This window comes from Scyliorhinus canicula, chromosome 12, assembly GCF_902713615.1.
Source record: "Scyliorhinus canicula chromosome 12, sScyCan1.1, whole genome shotgun sequence".
NCBI classification, from domain to species: domain Eukaryota; kingdom Metazoa; phylum Chordata; class Chondrichthyes; order Carcharhiniformes; family Scyliorhinidae; genus Scyliorhinus; species Scyliorhinus canicula.
In genome coordinates this window covers 54,351,415-54,367,859 of record NC_052157.1, presented here as the reverse complement: position 1 = coordinate 54,367,859, position 16,445 = coordinate 54,351,415, and the positions used below count along the sequence as shown (strand labels likewise).

General features: G+C 53.0%; 1 protein-coding gene across 1 annotated transcript in view; it reads left to right on the top strand.

The window, feature by feature from the left end:
* Positions 1-16,445, top strand: part of LOC119974248 (IgGFc-binding protein-like) — a 92,657-nt gene that overhangs the window by 16,575 nt on the left and 59,637 nt on the right. The window contains exons 4-7 of the mRNA XM_038813016.1: positions 860-1,458; positions 2,100-2,667; positions 13,612-14,207; positions 14,954-15,521. Coding sequence (XP_038668944.1) covers positions 860-1,458; positions 2,100-2,667; positions 13,612-14,207; positions 14,954-15,521 — 2,331 coding nt within the window. The remainder of the gene's footprint in view (positions 1-859; positions 1,459-2,099; positions 2,668-13,611; positions 14,208-14,953; positions 15,522-16,445) is intronic.

Genomic DNA, 16,445 nt, shown 5'->3' with positions numbered 1-16,445 from the left:
CCCTCACTTCCCACCAACCACCTTCCATCTGTGGCCCCGCCAGTTCTCAATCCCTCCGCTCCGTCCTGGACCCCCTCATGATTTTGAACTTCAACCAGGGAGGATTGAACCCTCGCCTCTTGACATTCAGTGTCATCACCATCACAGGTTCTCCCCACTATCAACATCCTGGGGTTTACTATTGACCAGAAACTCAACTGGACTAGCCACATTAATACTGCTGCTACCAGGGCAGGTCAGAGGCTGCGACTCCTGCGGCGAATAACTTCTTCCCACAGTCCAAGATGATTATAATAAACGTTATTATTGTCACAAATAGGCTTACATTGACACTGCAATGAAGTTACTGTGAAAATCCCCCAGTCGCCACATCGCGGCGAAGCTAACAAGGACGTTTTTCGGGACTTGTGGGAGGAAACCGGAGTGCCGGAGGAAACCGGAGTGCCGGAGGAAACCGGAGTGCCGGAGGAAACCGGAGTGCCGGAGGAAACCCATGCAGACACAGGGAGAATGCACAGACTCCACACAGATAGTGACCCAAGTGGGAATGGAACCTGGGTCCCTTGCGCTGTGAAGCAGCAGTGCTACCCACTGTGCTACCATGCCACCCAGGCACAGGTTAGATGCATAGGTTAGGTGGGGTTACAGGGACAGGGCGGGGTAGTGGCCCAGGGCAGGGTTATCTTTCCGAGGGTTGGTGCAGACTCGATGGGCCGCGGGGGGGCGGGGGGGGGGGGGGGGGGGGGGGGGTTGGATTCTCTCCCTGTGTTCATCCGAACGGAGGAAATGGAGTGGGGGGTTTTGATGCGGCGCTTCCGGTTGTGGGATTATTTCACATGTGCCTTTGTCTGTCTTCCAGCTCTGCCCTGTCCAGAGAACAGCCACTATGAGGCTTGCGGCACAGCCTGTCCAGCGACCTGCACTAATCCGTTAGCCCCTAAAGACTGCCAGCGAGCCTGCGTGGAGTCCTGCGTCTGCAACAACGGGCATGTGCTGAGCGCAGGCAAGTGTGTTGCGGCGCAGAGTTGCGGATGCTCCTATCAGGGCCTCTACTACAAGGCGGGGGAGACGTTCTGGGGCGACGCCAGTTGCCAGAGCCGGTGTCGGTGTGACCCCAACAGGAAGAAAGTGGAGTGCAAGTCCCAGAGGTGCAGGAACAAGGAGGAGTGCAAGCTGGTGAACGGGGTGATGGGTTGCCACCCAGTTGGGTACGGGACCTGCACAGCTGCAGGAGACCCTCACTATCGAACCTTCGACGGGCGCAAGTACGACTTCCAGGGCACCTGTGTCTACAAATTCTCCTCTCTCTGCGCCAACAACACTGACCTGCAACCGTTCGATGTCCAAGTACAGAACGAGCACAGGGGAAGCAGAGTGGTCTCCTATACCAGGCTGGCGTGGATCGTGGTCTACGGGCAAACTATTGTCCTCACCCGGGATTACGTTGGAAAAGTTCTGGTAGGTAACAGCTAAATTAGACCACACTGGGAGCACTGTGCAAAGCACTGGTCTCCATATCCCTTGGTTAGACCACACTGGGAGCACTATGCACAGTTCTGATCTCCATATCCCTCGGTTAGACCACACTTGGACCACTGTACATAGTTCTGGTCTCCATATCCCTTGGTTAGACCACACTGGGAGCACTGTGCACAGTTCTGGTCTCCATATCCCTCGGTTGGACCACACTTTGAGCACTGTGCAGTTCAGGTCTCCGTATCCCTCGGTTAGACCACACTGGGACCACTGTACATAGTTCTGGTCTCCATATCCCTCGGTTGGACCACACTTTGAGCACTGTGCAGTTCAGGTCTCTGTATCCCTCGGTTAGACCACACTGGGACCACTGTACATAGTTCTGGTCTCCATATCCCTTGGTTAGACCACACTGGGAACACGGTGCACAGTTCTGGTCTCCATACCCCTCGGTTAGACCACACTTTGAGCACTGTGCACAGTTCTGGTTTCCACATCCCTTGGATCCACCGCTTGGTTGGTTTACGGATTTAGTAAGACACATGTACAAATGACATATGTTGATCTTAAGTACTGATCGCTGTTGGAGGTTTTAGTAATTTTCATGTTGTCCAATCCGACAGGTGAATGGAATCTTGGTCAATCTGCCCTATGCTCTTGAGGATGAGAAGATCATTATCTACAAAAGTTGCCGTGGAGCCACATTGGAAACGGACTTTGGGTTGCGGGTCACCTACGATTGGCGCAGCAGAATCTCGGTCACTTTACCCAGCACCTACTCAAACTCCGTGTGTGGGCTGTGTGGAAACTTCGATGGTAAGAGAGATAACGACCTGACGACCAAGGATGGGAAGAGCACCAACAACCCGACGACATTCGGCAAGAGCTGGCAAGTGGACAGTACCCCCGGCTGTTCCCACGACTGTCGGGGCAAATGTCCGCAGTGCGATATCGTGGCCAAGCGACGCTACGAGAGCTCCGAGTTCTGCGGCAAGATAAAGGATGACAAGGGACCCTTCCGAGATTGCCTGAGCCACGTGGATCCCAATGAGTACTTCAATGATTGCCTGTTCGACTCCTGTCTTTACGAGGGCCACAGGACGGTGGTGTGCGAGGCGGTGGCCGCATACGCAGCTGCCTGTCAGGACGCTGGAATCACCATTAACCAATGGCGGAGCAAGTCCTTCTGTCGTAAGTAGCAACATAAACAGCAATTGTATCTGCCCTGTGCCTGCAATGGAGCAAAATCAGAGACAGGAGCCCAAAATCAGACAGAGAGTCACATAGAGAGATATCAGCAAGAGGAAAGAGAGAGAACGAGCAGAAAGAGAGAATGACAGACACAGTGAGAGAGGGAGAGACAGAGCAAGCAGACAGAGAGAGGGGCCGGGCAGACAGTGCGAGAGAGGGAGAGACAGAACGAGCAGACAGGGAGAGAGAGACAGAGAGTTAAAGCAAGAGAGTGTGAGGGAATAGACAGAGCAAGAAAGGGAGGGATAGAAAGAGAGAGGAGACAGAGAGACTGAGAAACAGAGAGGGAGAAAGAGGCAGAGAAACAGAGGGAAGCCGAGAGAAATGGGGAGGGTGGAGAAGAAGGGAACATGCTGAGGAGAGAGTCAGTTAGAGAGGGTTGGGAGGAGAGGGAGAAAGGGAAGGTGGTGAAGAAATAGAGACAAAGTGATATTTGTGAGGAGAAGGGGAAGGTGGTGAGGAAATAGAGAGGAAGAGATATTTGTGAGGAGAAGGAGAAGGGGAAGGTGGTGAGGAAATAGAGAGCGAGAGATGTTGGGAAAACAGGGTAGCCATGATGTGGAGATGCCGGCGTTGGACTGGGGTGAGCACAGTAAGAAGTCTTACACCAGGTTAAAGTCCAACAGGTTTGATTCAAACACGAGCTTTCGGAACGCATCTCCTTCCTCAGGTGAATTCACCTGAGGAAGGAGCTGCGCTCCGAAAGCTCATGTTTGAATCAAACCTGTTGGACTTTAACCTGGTGTTGTAAGACTTCTTACTGGGAAAAGAGGGAGAAGGGGAAGGTGGTGAGGAAATAGAGAGGGAGATATATTTGTGAGGAGAAGGAGAGAGTGAAGTTGATGAGGAGGTTGAGCATGAGAGAGATGGGATGTGGATGAGCGCGAAAGAATTGGGAAGGGAGGATGGAGAGAGCCATTGAATGGGGAGTGGGAGGTGTTAACGAGCCAGGATTGACATGTAGGGGTTAATGTGTTTTGGGGTGAACGTGTTTTGGGGGTTAACGGTTTTGGAAGGCTTACGTGTTTGGGGGATTAATGTGTTGGGCTTAACGTATTGGGGGTTAACAAGTCAGGGATAATCAGTTATGGTTAACGTATTGGGGGTTAACAAGTCAGGGATAATCAGTTATGGTTAACGTATTGGGGGTTAACAAGTCAGGGATAATCAGTTATGGTTAACGTATTGGGGGTTAACAAGTCAGGGATAATCAGTTATGGTTAACGTATTGGGGGTTAACAAGTCAGGGATAATCAGTTATAGTTAACGTATTGGGGGTTAACAAGTCAGGGATAATCAGTTATGGTTAACGTATTGGGGGGTTAACAAGTCAGGGATAATCAGTTATGGTTAACACGCCAGGAGTCAGGCATTCACACGTCAAGACTAATGGGTCCAAAGTTAACTAATCTTAAACCCGATGAGTCATGGGTTAGCGAGTCAGGGGTCAACTAGTTAGAAGTGAATGATTCAGGGGTTAACGAGTTGGGGGATTAACGAGTTGAAGGAGAGAATATACATCCACTTTCTGAGGAAAGGTTTGATAAGGAATAGTCAGCCATGCTTTGTCAGAGGGAAGACATGCTTAATAAATTTGATTGAATTTTTTGAGCATGTGAGGTGTGTAGATGAGGGTAGTATAGTCGATGTAGTTTACATGGATTTCAGCAAAGCCCTTGACAAGGTCCCACAAAGGAGACTTAGAAAGATGGGATACAAAGGAACTTGATAAGATAGATTGAAAATTGGTTTAACTGTAGGAAATAGAAAGTGATGACAGACGGCCACTTTAGTTACTGGAAACCAGCATCCAGTGACGTACCATAGGGATCTGTGCTGGGTCCCCACTGTTTGTTATTTGTATAAATGACATAGATGACAATGTGGAGAGTAGGATCAATAAGTTGGCGGGTGGCACAAGATTGGCCGGGTAAGTAAAGTGAGGTTGAGTGTCTTGGTTTACAGGAAGATACAGACGGGATGGTCAAATGGGCTGATAAGCGCCCGGTGGAATTTAACCCTGAAAAGTGTGAGGTGATGTACTTTGTAAGGAGTAATGTGACATGGAAGCATTCAATGAAAGGTCTGACACTGGGAAGTTCTAAGGAACAAAGGGACCTTGGCATGTTTGTCCATAGATCTCTGAAGGCAGAAGGGCAGGGTAATAGGGTGGTGAAAATGGCACATGGGACACTTGCTTTTATCAATCGAGGCATATATCATAAAAGCAGGGAGGTCATATTAGAGTTGTGTAGAACTTTGGTGAGGCCACAGCTGGAGTACTGTGTGCAATTCTGGTGACTACATTATAGGAAGGATGTGAATGCACTGGAGGGGGTTCAGAGGAGATTCACCAACATGTTGCCTGAAATGGAACATTTAGGTTATGAAGAGAGGTTCTGGTGAGGGGGATGTACTGAGCAGTCACACACCAGGTGGCATCTCCTCTGAAAGACAAGAAATTAGCCTGCAAAAACCGGATTAAAACATCCCATCACCCTCAATAATATAAGGATTGGATTTGGATTTTGTTTATTGTCATGTGTACCGAGGTACAGTGAAAAGTATTTTTCTGCGAGCAGCTCAACAGATCATTAAGTACATGAAAAGAAAAGGAAATAAAAGAAAATACATAATAGGGCAACACAAAATGTAACTAGGTAACACCGGCAATGGGAGAAGCATACGGGGTATAGTATTAATCAGTTCAGTCCATAAGAGGGTCATTTAAGAGTCTAGTAACAGCGGGGAAGAAACTGTTGTTGAGCATGTTCGCCTGTATTCTCAGACTTTTGTATCTCCTGCCCGATGGAAGCAGTTGGAAGAGTGAGTAAGCCGGGTGGGAGGGGTCTTTGATTATGCTGCCCGCTTTCCCCAGGCAGCGGGAGGTGTAAATGGAGTCAATGAATGGGAGGCAAGTTTGTGTGATGGACTGGGCTATGTTCACGACTCTCTGAAGTTTCTTGCGGTCCTGGGCCAAGCAGTTGCCATACCAGGCTGTGATGCAGCCAGATAGGATGCTTTCTATGGTGCATCTGTAAATATGGTGGATCAACAGAGATCATAGAATCATAGAATTTACAGTGCAGAAGGAGGCCGTTCGGCCCATCGTGTCTGCACCAGCCTGTGGAACGAGCACCTTACTTAATCCAACACTGCTGTCCTCTTACTGAACTGTGTGGCTAACCCCATCTGTAGTCCCATAACATGAATGGTACCACTGTCCCACCCATCCCTTTCTTACCCGCAGATGTTCAGGTTAGGTTGATTGGCTGTGATACCCAAAAAAAGACAAAGATCCAGCGGAATGCGGATCATACAGACCCATTTCGCTGCAGATGTGAAAATACTCGCAAAAGTCCTGAACAGGCGACTGTAGAACTGCGTACCAGAGGTTGTCACTGGGGACCAGACCGGCTTTGTTATGGGTTGACAGCTAACTGCGAACATCAGGCGGCTGCTAAACATGATAATGACCGCCTCCGGGGAAAGGTGATTATCTCCTTGGATGCAGAAAAGGCCTTTGACAGAGTCGAGGTGAAGAACCTCACAGAGGTACTGGAGAGGTTTGGGCTGGGGACAGGGTTCACCTCATGGATGAAACTCTTGTAGAGCGCTCCCATGGCGAGCATCCAGACCAATACTTCCAGCTGCACAGGGACACAAGGCAGGGATGCCTTCTGCCCCCGCTTCTATTCGCCTTGGCAATTGAGCCATTGGCGATCGCCCTCAGAGTAGCGAGATGCTGAAAGGGAATCTGAAGAGGAGGCAGAGAGCAGAGTCTGCCTCTATGCAGATGACCTGCTCCTCTATATTTCGGACCTTCAAAGCAGCATGGAAGGGATCATGAAGTTCCTGAGAGAGTTTGGAGCCTTCTTGGGCTACAACCTCAACCTGAGAAGAATGAAGTCTTCCCTGTGAACCCTAGAGGGGGAGGGCCAGAGCTGGCGGGATTACCATTTAAACAAGCCCAAAGCAAATTCCGCTATCTGGGGATACAGATTTCCCATGACTGGACAGGGATCCATAAATGGAACCTGACCAGTCTGGCGGAGGAAGTAAACAAGGACCTGCAGGGATGGGACACACTCCCACTCTCCCTAGTGGGAAGGCTGCAGATGATCAAGATGAATGTGCTGCCCGCGTTCCTCTTCCTGTTGAGATCCATACCGATCTACATCTCCAAGGCCTTCTTTAGCGCGGTCGACAAAACCAGTATGACATTTGTGTCGCGGAGAGGTTGGGGGGGAAGAGAAGAATCCAAGAATCCCTAACGGGGTCCAACAAAGAAAAAGAATCACGGGGAGGGCCTGGGCCTCCCAAACCTACAATTCTACCACTGGGAAGCCATGGCAGAAAGAGTGAGGGCGTGGGTGAAGGACCCAGACACCAAATGGGTCAAGATGGAGGGGAGCTCCTGCACAAGGACGACTGTCCGAGCCCTCGCCATGGCAGCACTCCCATCCCCACTCGCAAAACAACTCAACAAGCCCAGTGGTGGTAGCCATCCTCCGAACCTGGAATCAAATGAGACAGCACTTGGGCCTAACCAAAATGTCCACTATGGCCCCCATCTACAGCAACCACAGGTTCGTGCCAGCCATGTTGGAAGCCGCCTTTAAGAGATGGAGTCAGGACGGGGGGGTGGGGGGTGGGGATTCTGACTGTTGGTGACTTCTATACAGAGGGAAGACTGGTGACTTTAGAGGAACTGACAGAAAAGCTACAACTACCCGATGGAACAAACTCTGACATCTACAGGTAATGGATTTCCTCTTCAAGGAGACAGCATCATACCCACGGACCCAATGCTCGGGGAACTACTGGACATGGGCAATCTGGGTGGGGAGGAACTGTGGGGACATATACGAGCAGCAATTAGAAAGGGCACGCTCCCCACTGGATGAGACAGGGGAAAAGTGGGAGGGAAAACTATGGATAGAAATAGAGCGGGGACTCTGCAGCGAAGCACTGAACAGGGCCTACGCCATCTCCACTTGCGCAAGGCTAAGCCTCATGCAGCTAAAAGTGGTGCATAGAGCACCTGTGACAAGAACCCAAATGAGCAGGACAAATGTGAACGGTGCCAATGAGGCCCAGCCAACCACACTCACATGTTCTGGGCTTATCCCAAACCTGTCGGGTTCTGGACAGCCTCCTCCGAGGCAATGTCCAAGGTTGTAGGGGTGAGGGTGGAGCCATACCGAAAAGTGGCAATCTTCTGGGTCTCGGACCAACCTGAACTCTTCATGGAAGGGCAGCTGACACCCTTGTCTATGCTTTCCTCATCATCGGACAAAGAATCCTGTTTGGCTAGCGATCCACAGCACCAATCAAAGCTACAGACTGGCTGACCGACCTATTGGAATTCCTCCATCTGGAGAAAATAAAAGTCACTATCCGTGTGTTGGAAGAGGGTTCCACAAGATGTGGAAACCATTCACCAACTTGTGCCAGGACCTGTTTGAAGCCAATGGACATTAGAGTGAGGGGAGGCAGAGAGGCCGCACAGGGGCCAACAAGAGGCCACAGGGGCCTCCGAAGAACAGGAAGAAGGAGGAAAGGAGAGAAGGGAGGGAGAGGGGAAAGGGGATGGGAACAGCCAGAATAGGCAATGGGGGGGCCAAGAACAAGACCACAAAGAAGAGGGTGGGATTCTCCGTCAGCCAACACCGGAATCGGGAAACGCGATTGGGCGGAGAAACGGTTCCTGCGCCGGGTTACTCCCACAGGACAGGGGCACCTGTTTCACGCCAAATCTCAATTCTCCATCGCATCGACAATGGCGTCAATGCTTTCCAGAACGCACGTAGAGTAAAAGTCATTGACGTATCATCAGCGGGCCTGATCCAATATTCTCCGGGGCCTCTGCAAACCTCCACCTCCACTGGGGGAGTTCCCGACGGCGAGGTTCACTTGTGCTTTTAAAACTCATGAAAGTGGTGCCGTGGCAGATTGGAGAGAGAGGAGGTAGGACACGGAGAAGTACTACCGACGCTGCCGGGCCTGACACTGTCTGGGGGAGGGGGGGCCCTGCCAGGGCCGGGGGGGGGGGGGGGGGGGGGGGGCCCTGCCAGGGCCGGGGGGGGGAGGGGGGTGGTAACAGGGGAATGGGCTGTGGGACCAGGGTTACTCCCACAGGACTGGGGCGGTGCCCAGGCCACCCTTGCCGCAGTCTACGAGGCAGCCACCTCGGTGGCCTTCCTCCTAGTTGCCACAGCCCTCAGTGGCCATCAAGGTGACGGGTCACCCTGAACATCTACGCCACGAGGTCCTTCCAGGCACCGAGTGGGGACCTGTTCGGGATCTCACAGACCTCGGTGCACAAGTGCATCCGTGCCGTCACGGAGGCCCTATATGCCCGGTTGGCACAATACATCTATTTCAATGTGGACCGAGCCCATCAGGATGCCCGGGCAGTAGGGTTCACCACCATTGATGGGATGCCGCCGCTCCAGGGGTGATCGACGAGATGCATGTCCCCTATGGTCACCTGCGGATAACAGGCCACTGTACACAAATCAAAAGGGGTTCCACTCGATGAACATGCACATCATGTATGTCTGCACCCAATACCTGGGCAGTGTGCACGATGCCTTCTTCCTGGCACAGTGTCCGAATCTCAGCCTCGTAGAAGCACCGGCTGGGTTGGCTCCTGGGTGACAGGGGTTATCTGCTGCGGTCATGGCTGATGATGCTCATCCGGAGGCCACAGGCCGGCGCGGAGACCCATTACAACAATGCCAATACAGCAACCAGGAGTGTGTTCGAGCGGTGTTTCGGCCTCCTGAAGATGCTGTTCAGGCCTCGTCCGACGAGGATGATGTGGGGAGAGGGCAAGGATGGGCAGGACATGGAGCCCAGGCAGGCACGGGAGGCCGCACGACATGGGACGTTCTGATTGCCTCCAGGTTCACCAACTGGGGGGGGGGTGGTACTGGCCATGGGCACAAACACCGCATCCCACCCCATACACCACCCACGGCCACCTCCCCTTGCAACCCCCTCAGTGATACATACCTGCTGCACTACGGGGGTGTGGGCCCAGGGTTGGCAGTAACAGCGGGTCTGATCCATGGGATGGAGGGTGATGACAACCCGATCTACGATGAACTGTGGTCCTCCATAACGTTCAACAACGTCTGACTCCTGCCCACTTTCCACCTGGGTGATCTCTGCATGAGACCTGGCCATTCCATCACACGGTCCCGACGAACCCCCGGGGTGGTGGAGGTTGGGACGGTGGGGAGGGGGGTGACATAGGAGCAGTGAGCGCTGGCTGAACTGCGTCCCTGAGCCAAGACATCTACCAATTCCCCTTCCCACCCCCAAGCCCCCTCTGTGGCAAGCCCAGACCAGCCCACCATTCACACCCTTTTGACAGAGCACCGAGGAAGGTTGTAACAGTGGTAATATGTGTTTAATGTGAACAAATATTTACACATATGTGCCCTAGCTCCTATAACTAAACCATGCCCTGCACCCATGCCAACTTAACTGATGTCTAACGTTCTGGCCTTACGGCTCTTAACGCTACGTCAAGGTGGTACAGCACGTGTGGAGGCGGCCTGCTGTGATACCTGCCCTGCGACCAGGGTTCCTGATAGCAGCCACGTTCTGGGGCGACCAGGCCTGGATGGGCCCAGCTGCTGTTCGGGTGTGCCGGGTGGCGTGGTGCCACCCTGTTCTGCCCACAGGGACAGGAGGCGAAGAGTCCGAGATGCTGCAGTGTTCGGGTGCCTCCCCTGCGGGAGTCACCGGCACGGACCCCAACACCTCCTCCTCCCTCAGGGTGCCTTATGGCCGCTGGGCTACTCCAGGGGACAGGGGTACGAGCGGAGCCATTTTCTGAGGCTCCCCCGCCACCAGCGCTGCCAGTCCCTGAGGGCCGTTGCCGTCTCGGCCAGGGTCGGCATGCTCGCGGCCATCGAGCATGGGGCATCTCTGTCTGGGACTGCACCGCATCACACTGCGACTGTGCCACCACCTTCTGGGTTTGTGCCACATCAGCCAATGACTGCGCCATCTCCCTCTGGAACTGGGCCACCTCCCTCTCTGCGCCACGTCGGCTAGCGCCTCGGCAATGCCGTCGATGTTCTCATCCATGGCAAGCTGTGACTGGGCCATGCTCAGGAGCACCGCTGCGATGTCCATGTGGCCCTGGCACATGGCTGCCTGTGAGAGGGCAGCCCTGCCCTAGGCCTCAGCCACCACCTGCACAGAATGCCCCAGGCCTTGGACATACTTATCCATAGTCGAAACCCTTGCCCCCAATGTCTCCACCACAGACGCCACCTGTGCAGTATTGGCCTGGGTGGCACGCTTGGTCGGCATCACCTCCTGCTCCTGCAGGTGCTTGGACTCCTTCATTTGCACCTGCAGGTACTGGATGCTCGCCGACAACTCCTGGCTCTGTGACTGCATCTTCACTATCGATGGGACTGTCCATTCCAGAAGCCCATAATCCATCTGGACGCCAGCTAGTTCCTGGGGTCGGCCCGCCCTCTGACCGTCCGTCCCCTTGAGAGTTCCTACCACCACCTGATGTACCAGAGCATTTGTGTGGTGAGCACCAGATAGTATCCCAAAAGCCTTTTCACCAAAATGCCCAACCGAGGTGAGTTCCTCTGGGATGGTGGAGGGTGTTGGAGTTGGAAACAGCTGTGACAGGAAATAGATGGCAACATCAGACTCAAGCTCCAGGGTGTTGTGGGTTTCGATAAATGGGTCCCCTCCGTGTCGGTGTCATCGTCGCCGCTCGGCACACGGGGGTGGGGGGGGATGTTCTGGCTGTCGAGGGTGGTGTGGGGGTGAGGGTGGAGTCGGGGGGGGGGGGGGGGGGTGGTGGTTGACACACATGTCACGGGGAACCGCAACTCAGTGGGGTCTCACTTCCTCACCTGAGGCCGATCTCCGCCCCGGCCACTTCCCTTTCCTCAGGTCCAGGGCCCGCTGCTCTGCTATGGCGAGGGAACGCAGGTCCGGCGGTCCCCCTCCAGTCTTCTCCAGCTCTCTGCAGTTAACCACCACCTCCTGAAGGTGAGAAAAAGAAAATGCACAGTGTTAGTCCGAAGCAGCCCAGGGGGCAGGTAGCTGGTGGCCTCAGTTGCCAGGGCTCCCAGCCATGGCGGCCGGTATGGGTGGCGAGTGGGGGTTCAGTCGCCCTCCTGGTGAGGGGGTGGGGGGAGGTAGGGTTACGGGTGTGTGAGCCGCGGGTTAGTACCAGGGGTACGGTGCTGCCTATTCACCCTGGCCGCCCCAAGGAGGCCATGCAGCTTTTTGCCAGCACTGCAGGTCGGTCCAGACGATGTCGCCCACAGCGCTGACATGCTCTGTCACCTGCACCCAGGCACGGTGAATGGTGCAGCCTCCTTCCACGGTCTGGGGTGGCCCGCTTCATGGAAGCCCATGAATCTTGCCCTGGCGTCAACACTTAGTCTCAGGAAGAGAGAATCCAGCCCAGGGCCCTTCCGCAGGGACTAGGGGCTCCAGGACAAAATGGGGGCTGGTGGAGGCCGAACTGCCCGCTATGAGGAGGGGCACCAATCCCCCTCTCCCCCTCTGGGTGGAAAACTCCATACCAACCGGCAGGCCAACAGAACCAGTTACAGGGCCCAGGGCCCCACCAGGGCCGGCACAAGCAAACAAGACAAAATAGACCAAGGCCCCATAGGAACTGGGCAGCAGGGTAGCACAGGGCAGCACGGTAGCATGGTGGTTAGCATAAATGCTTCACAGCTCCAGGGTCCCAGGTTTGATTCCCGGCTGGGTCACTGTCTGTGTGGAGTCTGCACGTCCTCCCCCTGTGTGCGTGGGTTTCCTCCGGGTGCTCCGGTTTCCTACCACAGTCCAAAGATGTGCGGGTTAGGTGGATTGGCCATGCTAAATTGCCCGTAGTGTCCTAATAAAAGTAAGGTTAAGGGGGGGGTTGTTGGGTTACGGGTATAGGGTGTAGGGTGGATACGTGGGTTTGAGTAGGGTGATCATGGCTCGGCACAACATTGAGGGCCGAAGGGCCTGTTCTGTGCTGTACTGTTCTATTCTATGAACATCTAAAATAAGAGGGGGGGGGGGGGGGGGGGACAGGGAAGAACTATACATATGTAAATATACGTCAATCACCTTATATAAACTATGTACAAAACTGCGAAATAATTTCTAAATAATAAAAAAGGAATGGGGGTCATTTGGGTAAGGGGGTTTGGGTTTTGAGGGTTATTTCTAACGTTTGGCTTTTGTAAATTGTATTTGGTCTGCACAGATTGGTTTATCTTGTGTAATATGAAAAACTAAGAAAAACATTTTTAAAAGAAGTTATGAAGAGAGGTTGGACAGGCTTGGGTTATTTTGGCTGGAGCACAGAAGGCTGAGGGGCGACCTGATCGAGGTGCACAAGATGATGTGGGGTATGGACAGCGTGGATAGGGAGCAGCCGTACCATTCAGTTGAAGGGTCAGGTACAAGGGGACACAAGGTCAAGGTAAGGGGCAAGTGGTTTAGGGAGGATTTGAGGAAACGCTTTTTTACCCAGAGTGGTGATGGTCTGGAATGCATTGCCTGGGAGGGTGGTAGAGGCGGGCAGCCTGACATCCTTTAAAAAGTACCTGGATGAGCACTTGGCACGGCATAACTTTCAAGCCTATTGGCCAAGTGCTGGCAAATGGGATTGGGTGGGCGGGTCAGGTGGTCTTTTGAAAATTGGTGCAGACTTGATGGGCCACAAGGTCTCTTCTGCACTGCATTTTCTGTGTCAGGGTTAATGAGGTGGGGATTAACGAGTTGAGGGGTTAACGAGTCAGGGTTAACGTGTTGGGGGGGTTAATGAGTCGGGGTTAATAAGTTACTGAATGCACTGAAGCCTCTATCTCTCTCTGTGTTTTATAGCCATGTCATGCCCAGCGAACAGCCATTATGAAGTGTGTGGCACCGGATGCCCAGTCTCGTGCGCCACACTGTCTAAATCAGACGGGTGCAAGGCCTCGTGTGCTGAAGGGTGTCAGTGTGATGAAGGCTTTGTACTGAGTGGGGAGCAATGTGTTCCTCTGGCCCAGTGCGGCTGTCTCTACCAGGGAGCTTACTACAAATCTGGGCAAACATTCTACCCCAACGGCAAGTGCGCCCAGCGTTGCTCATGTGAGGATGGCGGGGTCGTGAGGTGCCACGAGGTCAAGTGCGGTGTCCATGAGAAGTGCAAGCTGGTGAACGGGGTGATGGGTTGCCACCCAGTTGGGCACGGGACCTGCACAGCCGCAGGAGACCCTCATTATCGAACCTTCGACGGGCGCAAGTACGACTTCCAGGGCACCTGTGTCTACAAATTCTCCTCTCTCTGCGCCAACAACACTGACCTGCAACCGTTCGATGTCCAAGTACAGAACGAGCACAGGGGAAGCAGAGTGGTCTCCTATACCAGGCTGGCGTGGATCGTGGTCTACGGGCAAACTATTGTCCTCACCCGGGATTATGTTGGCAAAGTTCTGGTAGGTAACAACTAAATTAGACCACACTGGGAGCACTGTACACAGCTCAGGTCTCCGTATCCCTTTGTTAGACCACACTGGGAGCAATGTGCAGAGTTCCTGTCTCCATAACCCTTTGTTAGACCACACTGGGAGCACCGTGCACAGTTCCGGTCTCCAAATCCCTTTGTTAGACCACACTTGGAGCAATGTGCAGAGTTCCTGTCTCCATAACCCTTTGTTAGACCACACTGGGAGCACCGTGCACAGTTCCGGTCTCCAAATCCCTTTGTTAGACCACACTTGGAGCAATGTGCAGAGTTCCTGTCTCCATAACCCTTTGTTAGATCACGCTGGGAGCACCGTGCACAGTTCCGGTCTCCAAATCCCTTTGTTAGACCACACTTGGAGCAATGTGCAGAGTTCCTGTCTCCATAACCCTTTGTTAGACCACACCGGGAGCACTGTGTACAGTTCCGGTCTCCAAATCCCTTTGTTAGATCACACTTGGAGCACTGTGCACAGTTCAGGTTTCCATATCCCATGATTAGACCACACTTGGAGAACTGTGCAGTTCCTGTCTCCATAACCCTTGATTAGACCGCACTGGGAGCAGTGTGCACAGTTCCACTCTCCATATCCCTTGGATCCACCGCTTGGTTGGTTTACGGATTTAGGTAAGACACATGTACAAACGACATATGTTGATCTTAAGTACTGATCGCTGTTGGAGGTTTTAGTAATTTTCATGTTGTCCAATCCGACAGGTGAATGGAATCTTGGTCAATCTGCCCTATGCTCTCGAGGATGAGAAGATCATTATCTACAAGAGTTGCCGTGGAGCCACATTGGAAACGGAGTTTGGGTTGCGGGTCACCTACGATTGGCGCAGCAGAATCTCGGTCACTTTACCCAGCACCTACTCAGACTCCGTGTGTGGGCTGTGTGGAAACTTCGATGGTAAGAGAGATAACGACCTGACGACCAAGGATGGGAAGAGCACCAACAACCCGACGACATTCGGCAAGAGCTGGCAAGTGGACAGTACCCCCGGCTGTTCCCACGACTGTCGGGGCAAATGTCCGCAGTGCGATATCGTGGCCAAGCGACGCTACGAGAGCTCCGAGTTCTGCGGCAAGATAAAGGATGACAAGGGACCCTTCCGAGACTGCCTGAGCCACGTGGATCCCAAAGAGTACTTCAATGATTGCCTGTTCGACTCCTGTCTTTACGAGGGCCACAGGACGGTGGTGTGCGAGGCGGTGGCCGCATACGCAGCTGCCTGTCAGGACGCTGGAATCACCATTAACCAATGGCGGAGCAAGTCCTTCTGTCGTAAGTAGCAACATAAACAGCAATTGTATCTGCCCTGTGCCTGCAATGGAGCAAAATCAGAGACAGGAGCCCAAAATCAGACAGAGAGTCACATAGAGAGATATCAGCAAGTGGAAAGAGAGAGAGAACGAGCAGAGAGAGAGAGAATGACAGACACAGCGAGAGAGGGAGAGACAGAGCAAGCAGACAGAGAGAAAGGGGGTAGACAGAGAGATGGAGATAGATAGAGAGAGGAAAGGGAGCCGAGAGAGAGGAAACAGAGAGACAGAGAGGGAGACAGACAAAGAGGCAAATCGACAGAGAGAGAAAGCGGGAGACAGCCAGAGGAAGAGGGGGATAAAAGGAGAGAGAGAGGGATAGAGTGGGACAAAGAGAAAGCAAGGCGTGGAGAGGATTAGGGAGGGAATTCCAGAGCTGAGGCCCTAGGCAGCTGAAGGCAGGGCCGACAATGGCGGAACAATGGGAACCAGGGGATGCTCGAGAGGCCGAAATTGGAGTAGGGAGGGAAGGAATGGAAGAGTGAGTCATGGGGAAAGGGGAGAATTGGGCAGAGAGGCTGAAAGAGTGTGGCAGAGAGGAAGGAATCTGAGAGAACGAGAGCAAAACTGGTCAGGTATTAGCAAGAGAGAGAAAGAGAAATTGGAGGGTGCAGGAAGAAGGGAAAGTGATGAGATGGAGTGTGCAGGGGTTGGGAGGAAAGGGAAAGAGAGAAGGTAGTGAGGAAAGAGAGGGAGAGGCAGTAGTCCAGTAATATTGTCCCTGGACGAGTAACCCAGAGACCTAGGATAATGCTCTGAAGACCCTGCCACAGATGGTGAAATTTGAATTAAATTTTAAAAATCTGGAATTAAAAGTCTACTGATGACCATGAAACCTTTGTTGATTGTTGTAAAAACCCATCTGGTTCACTATTGATCTTTAGGG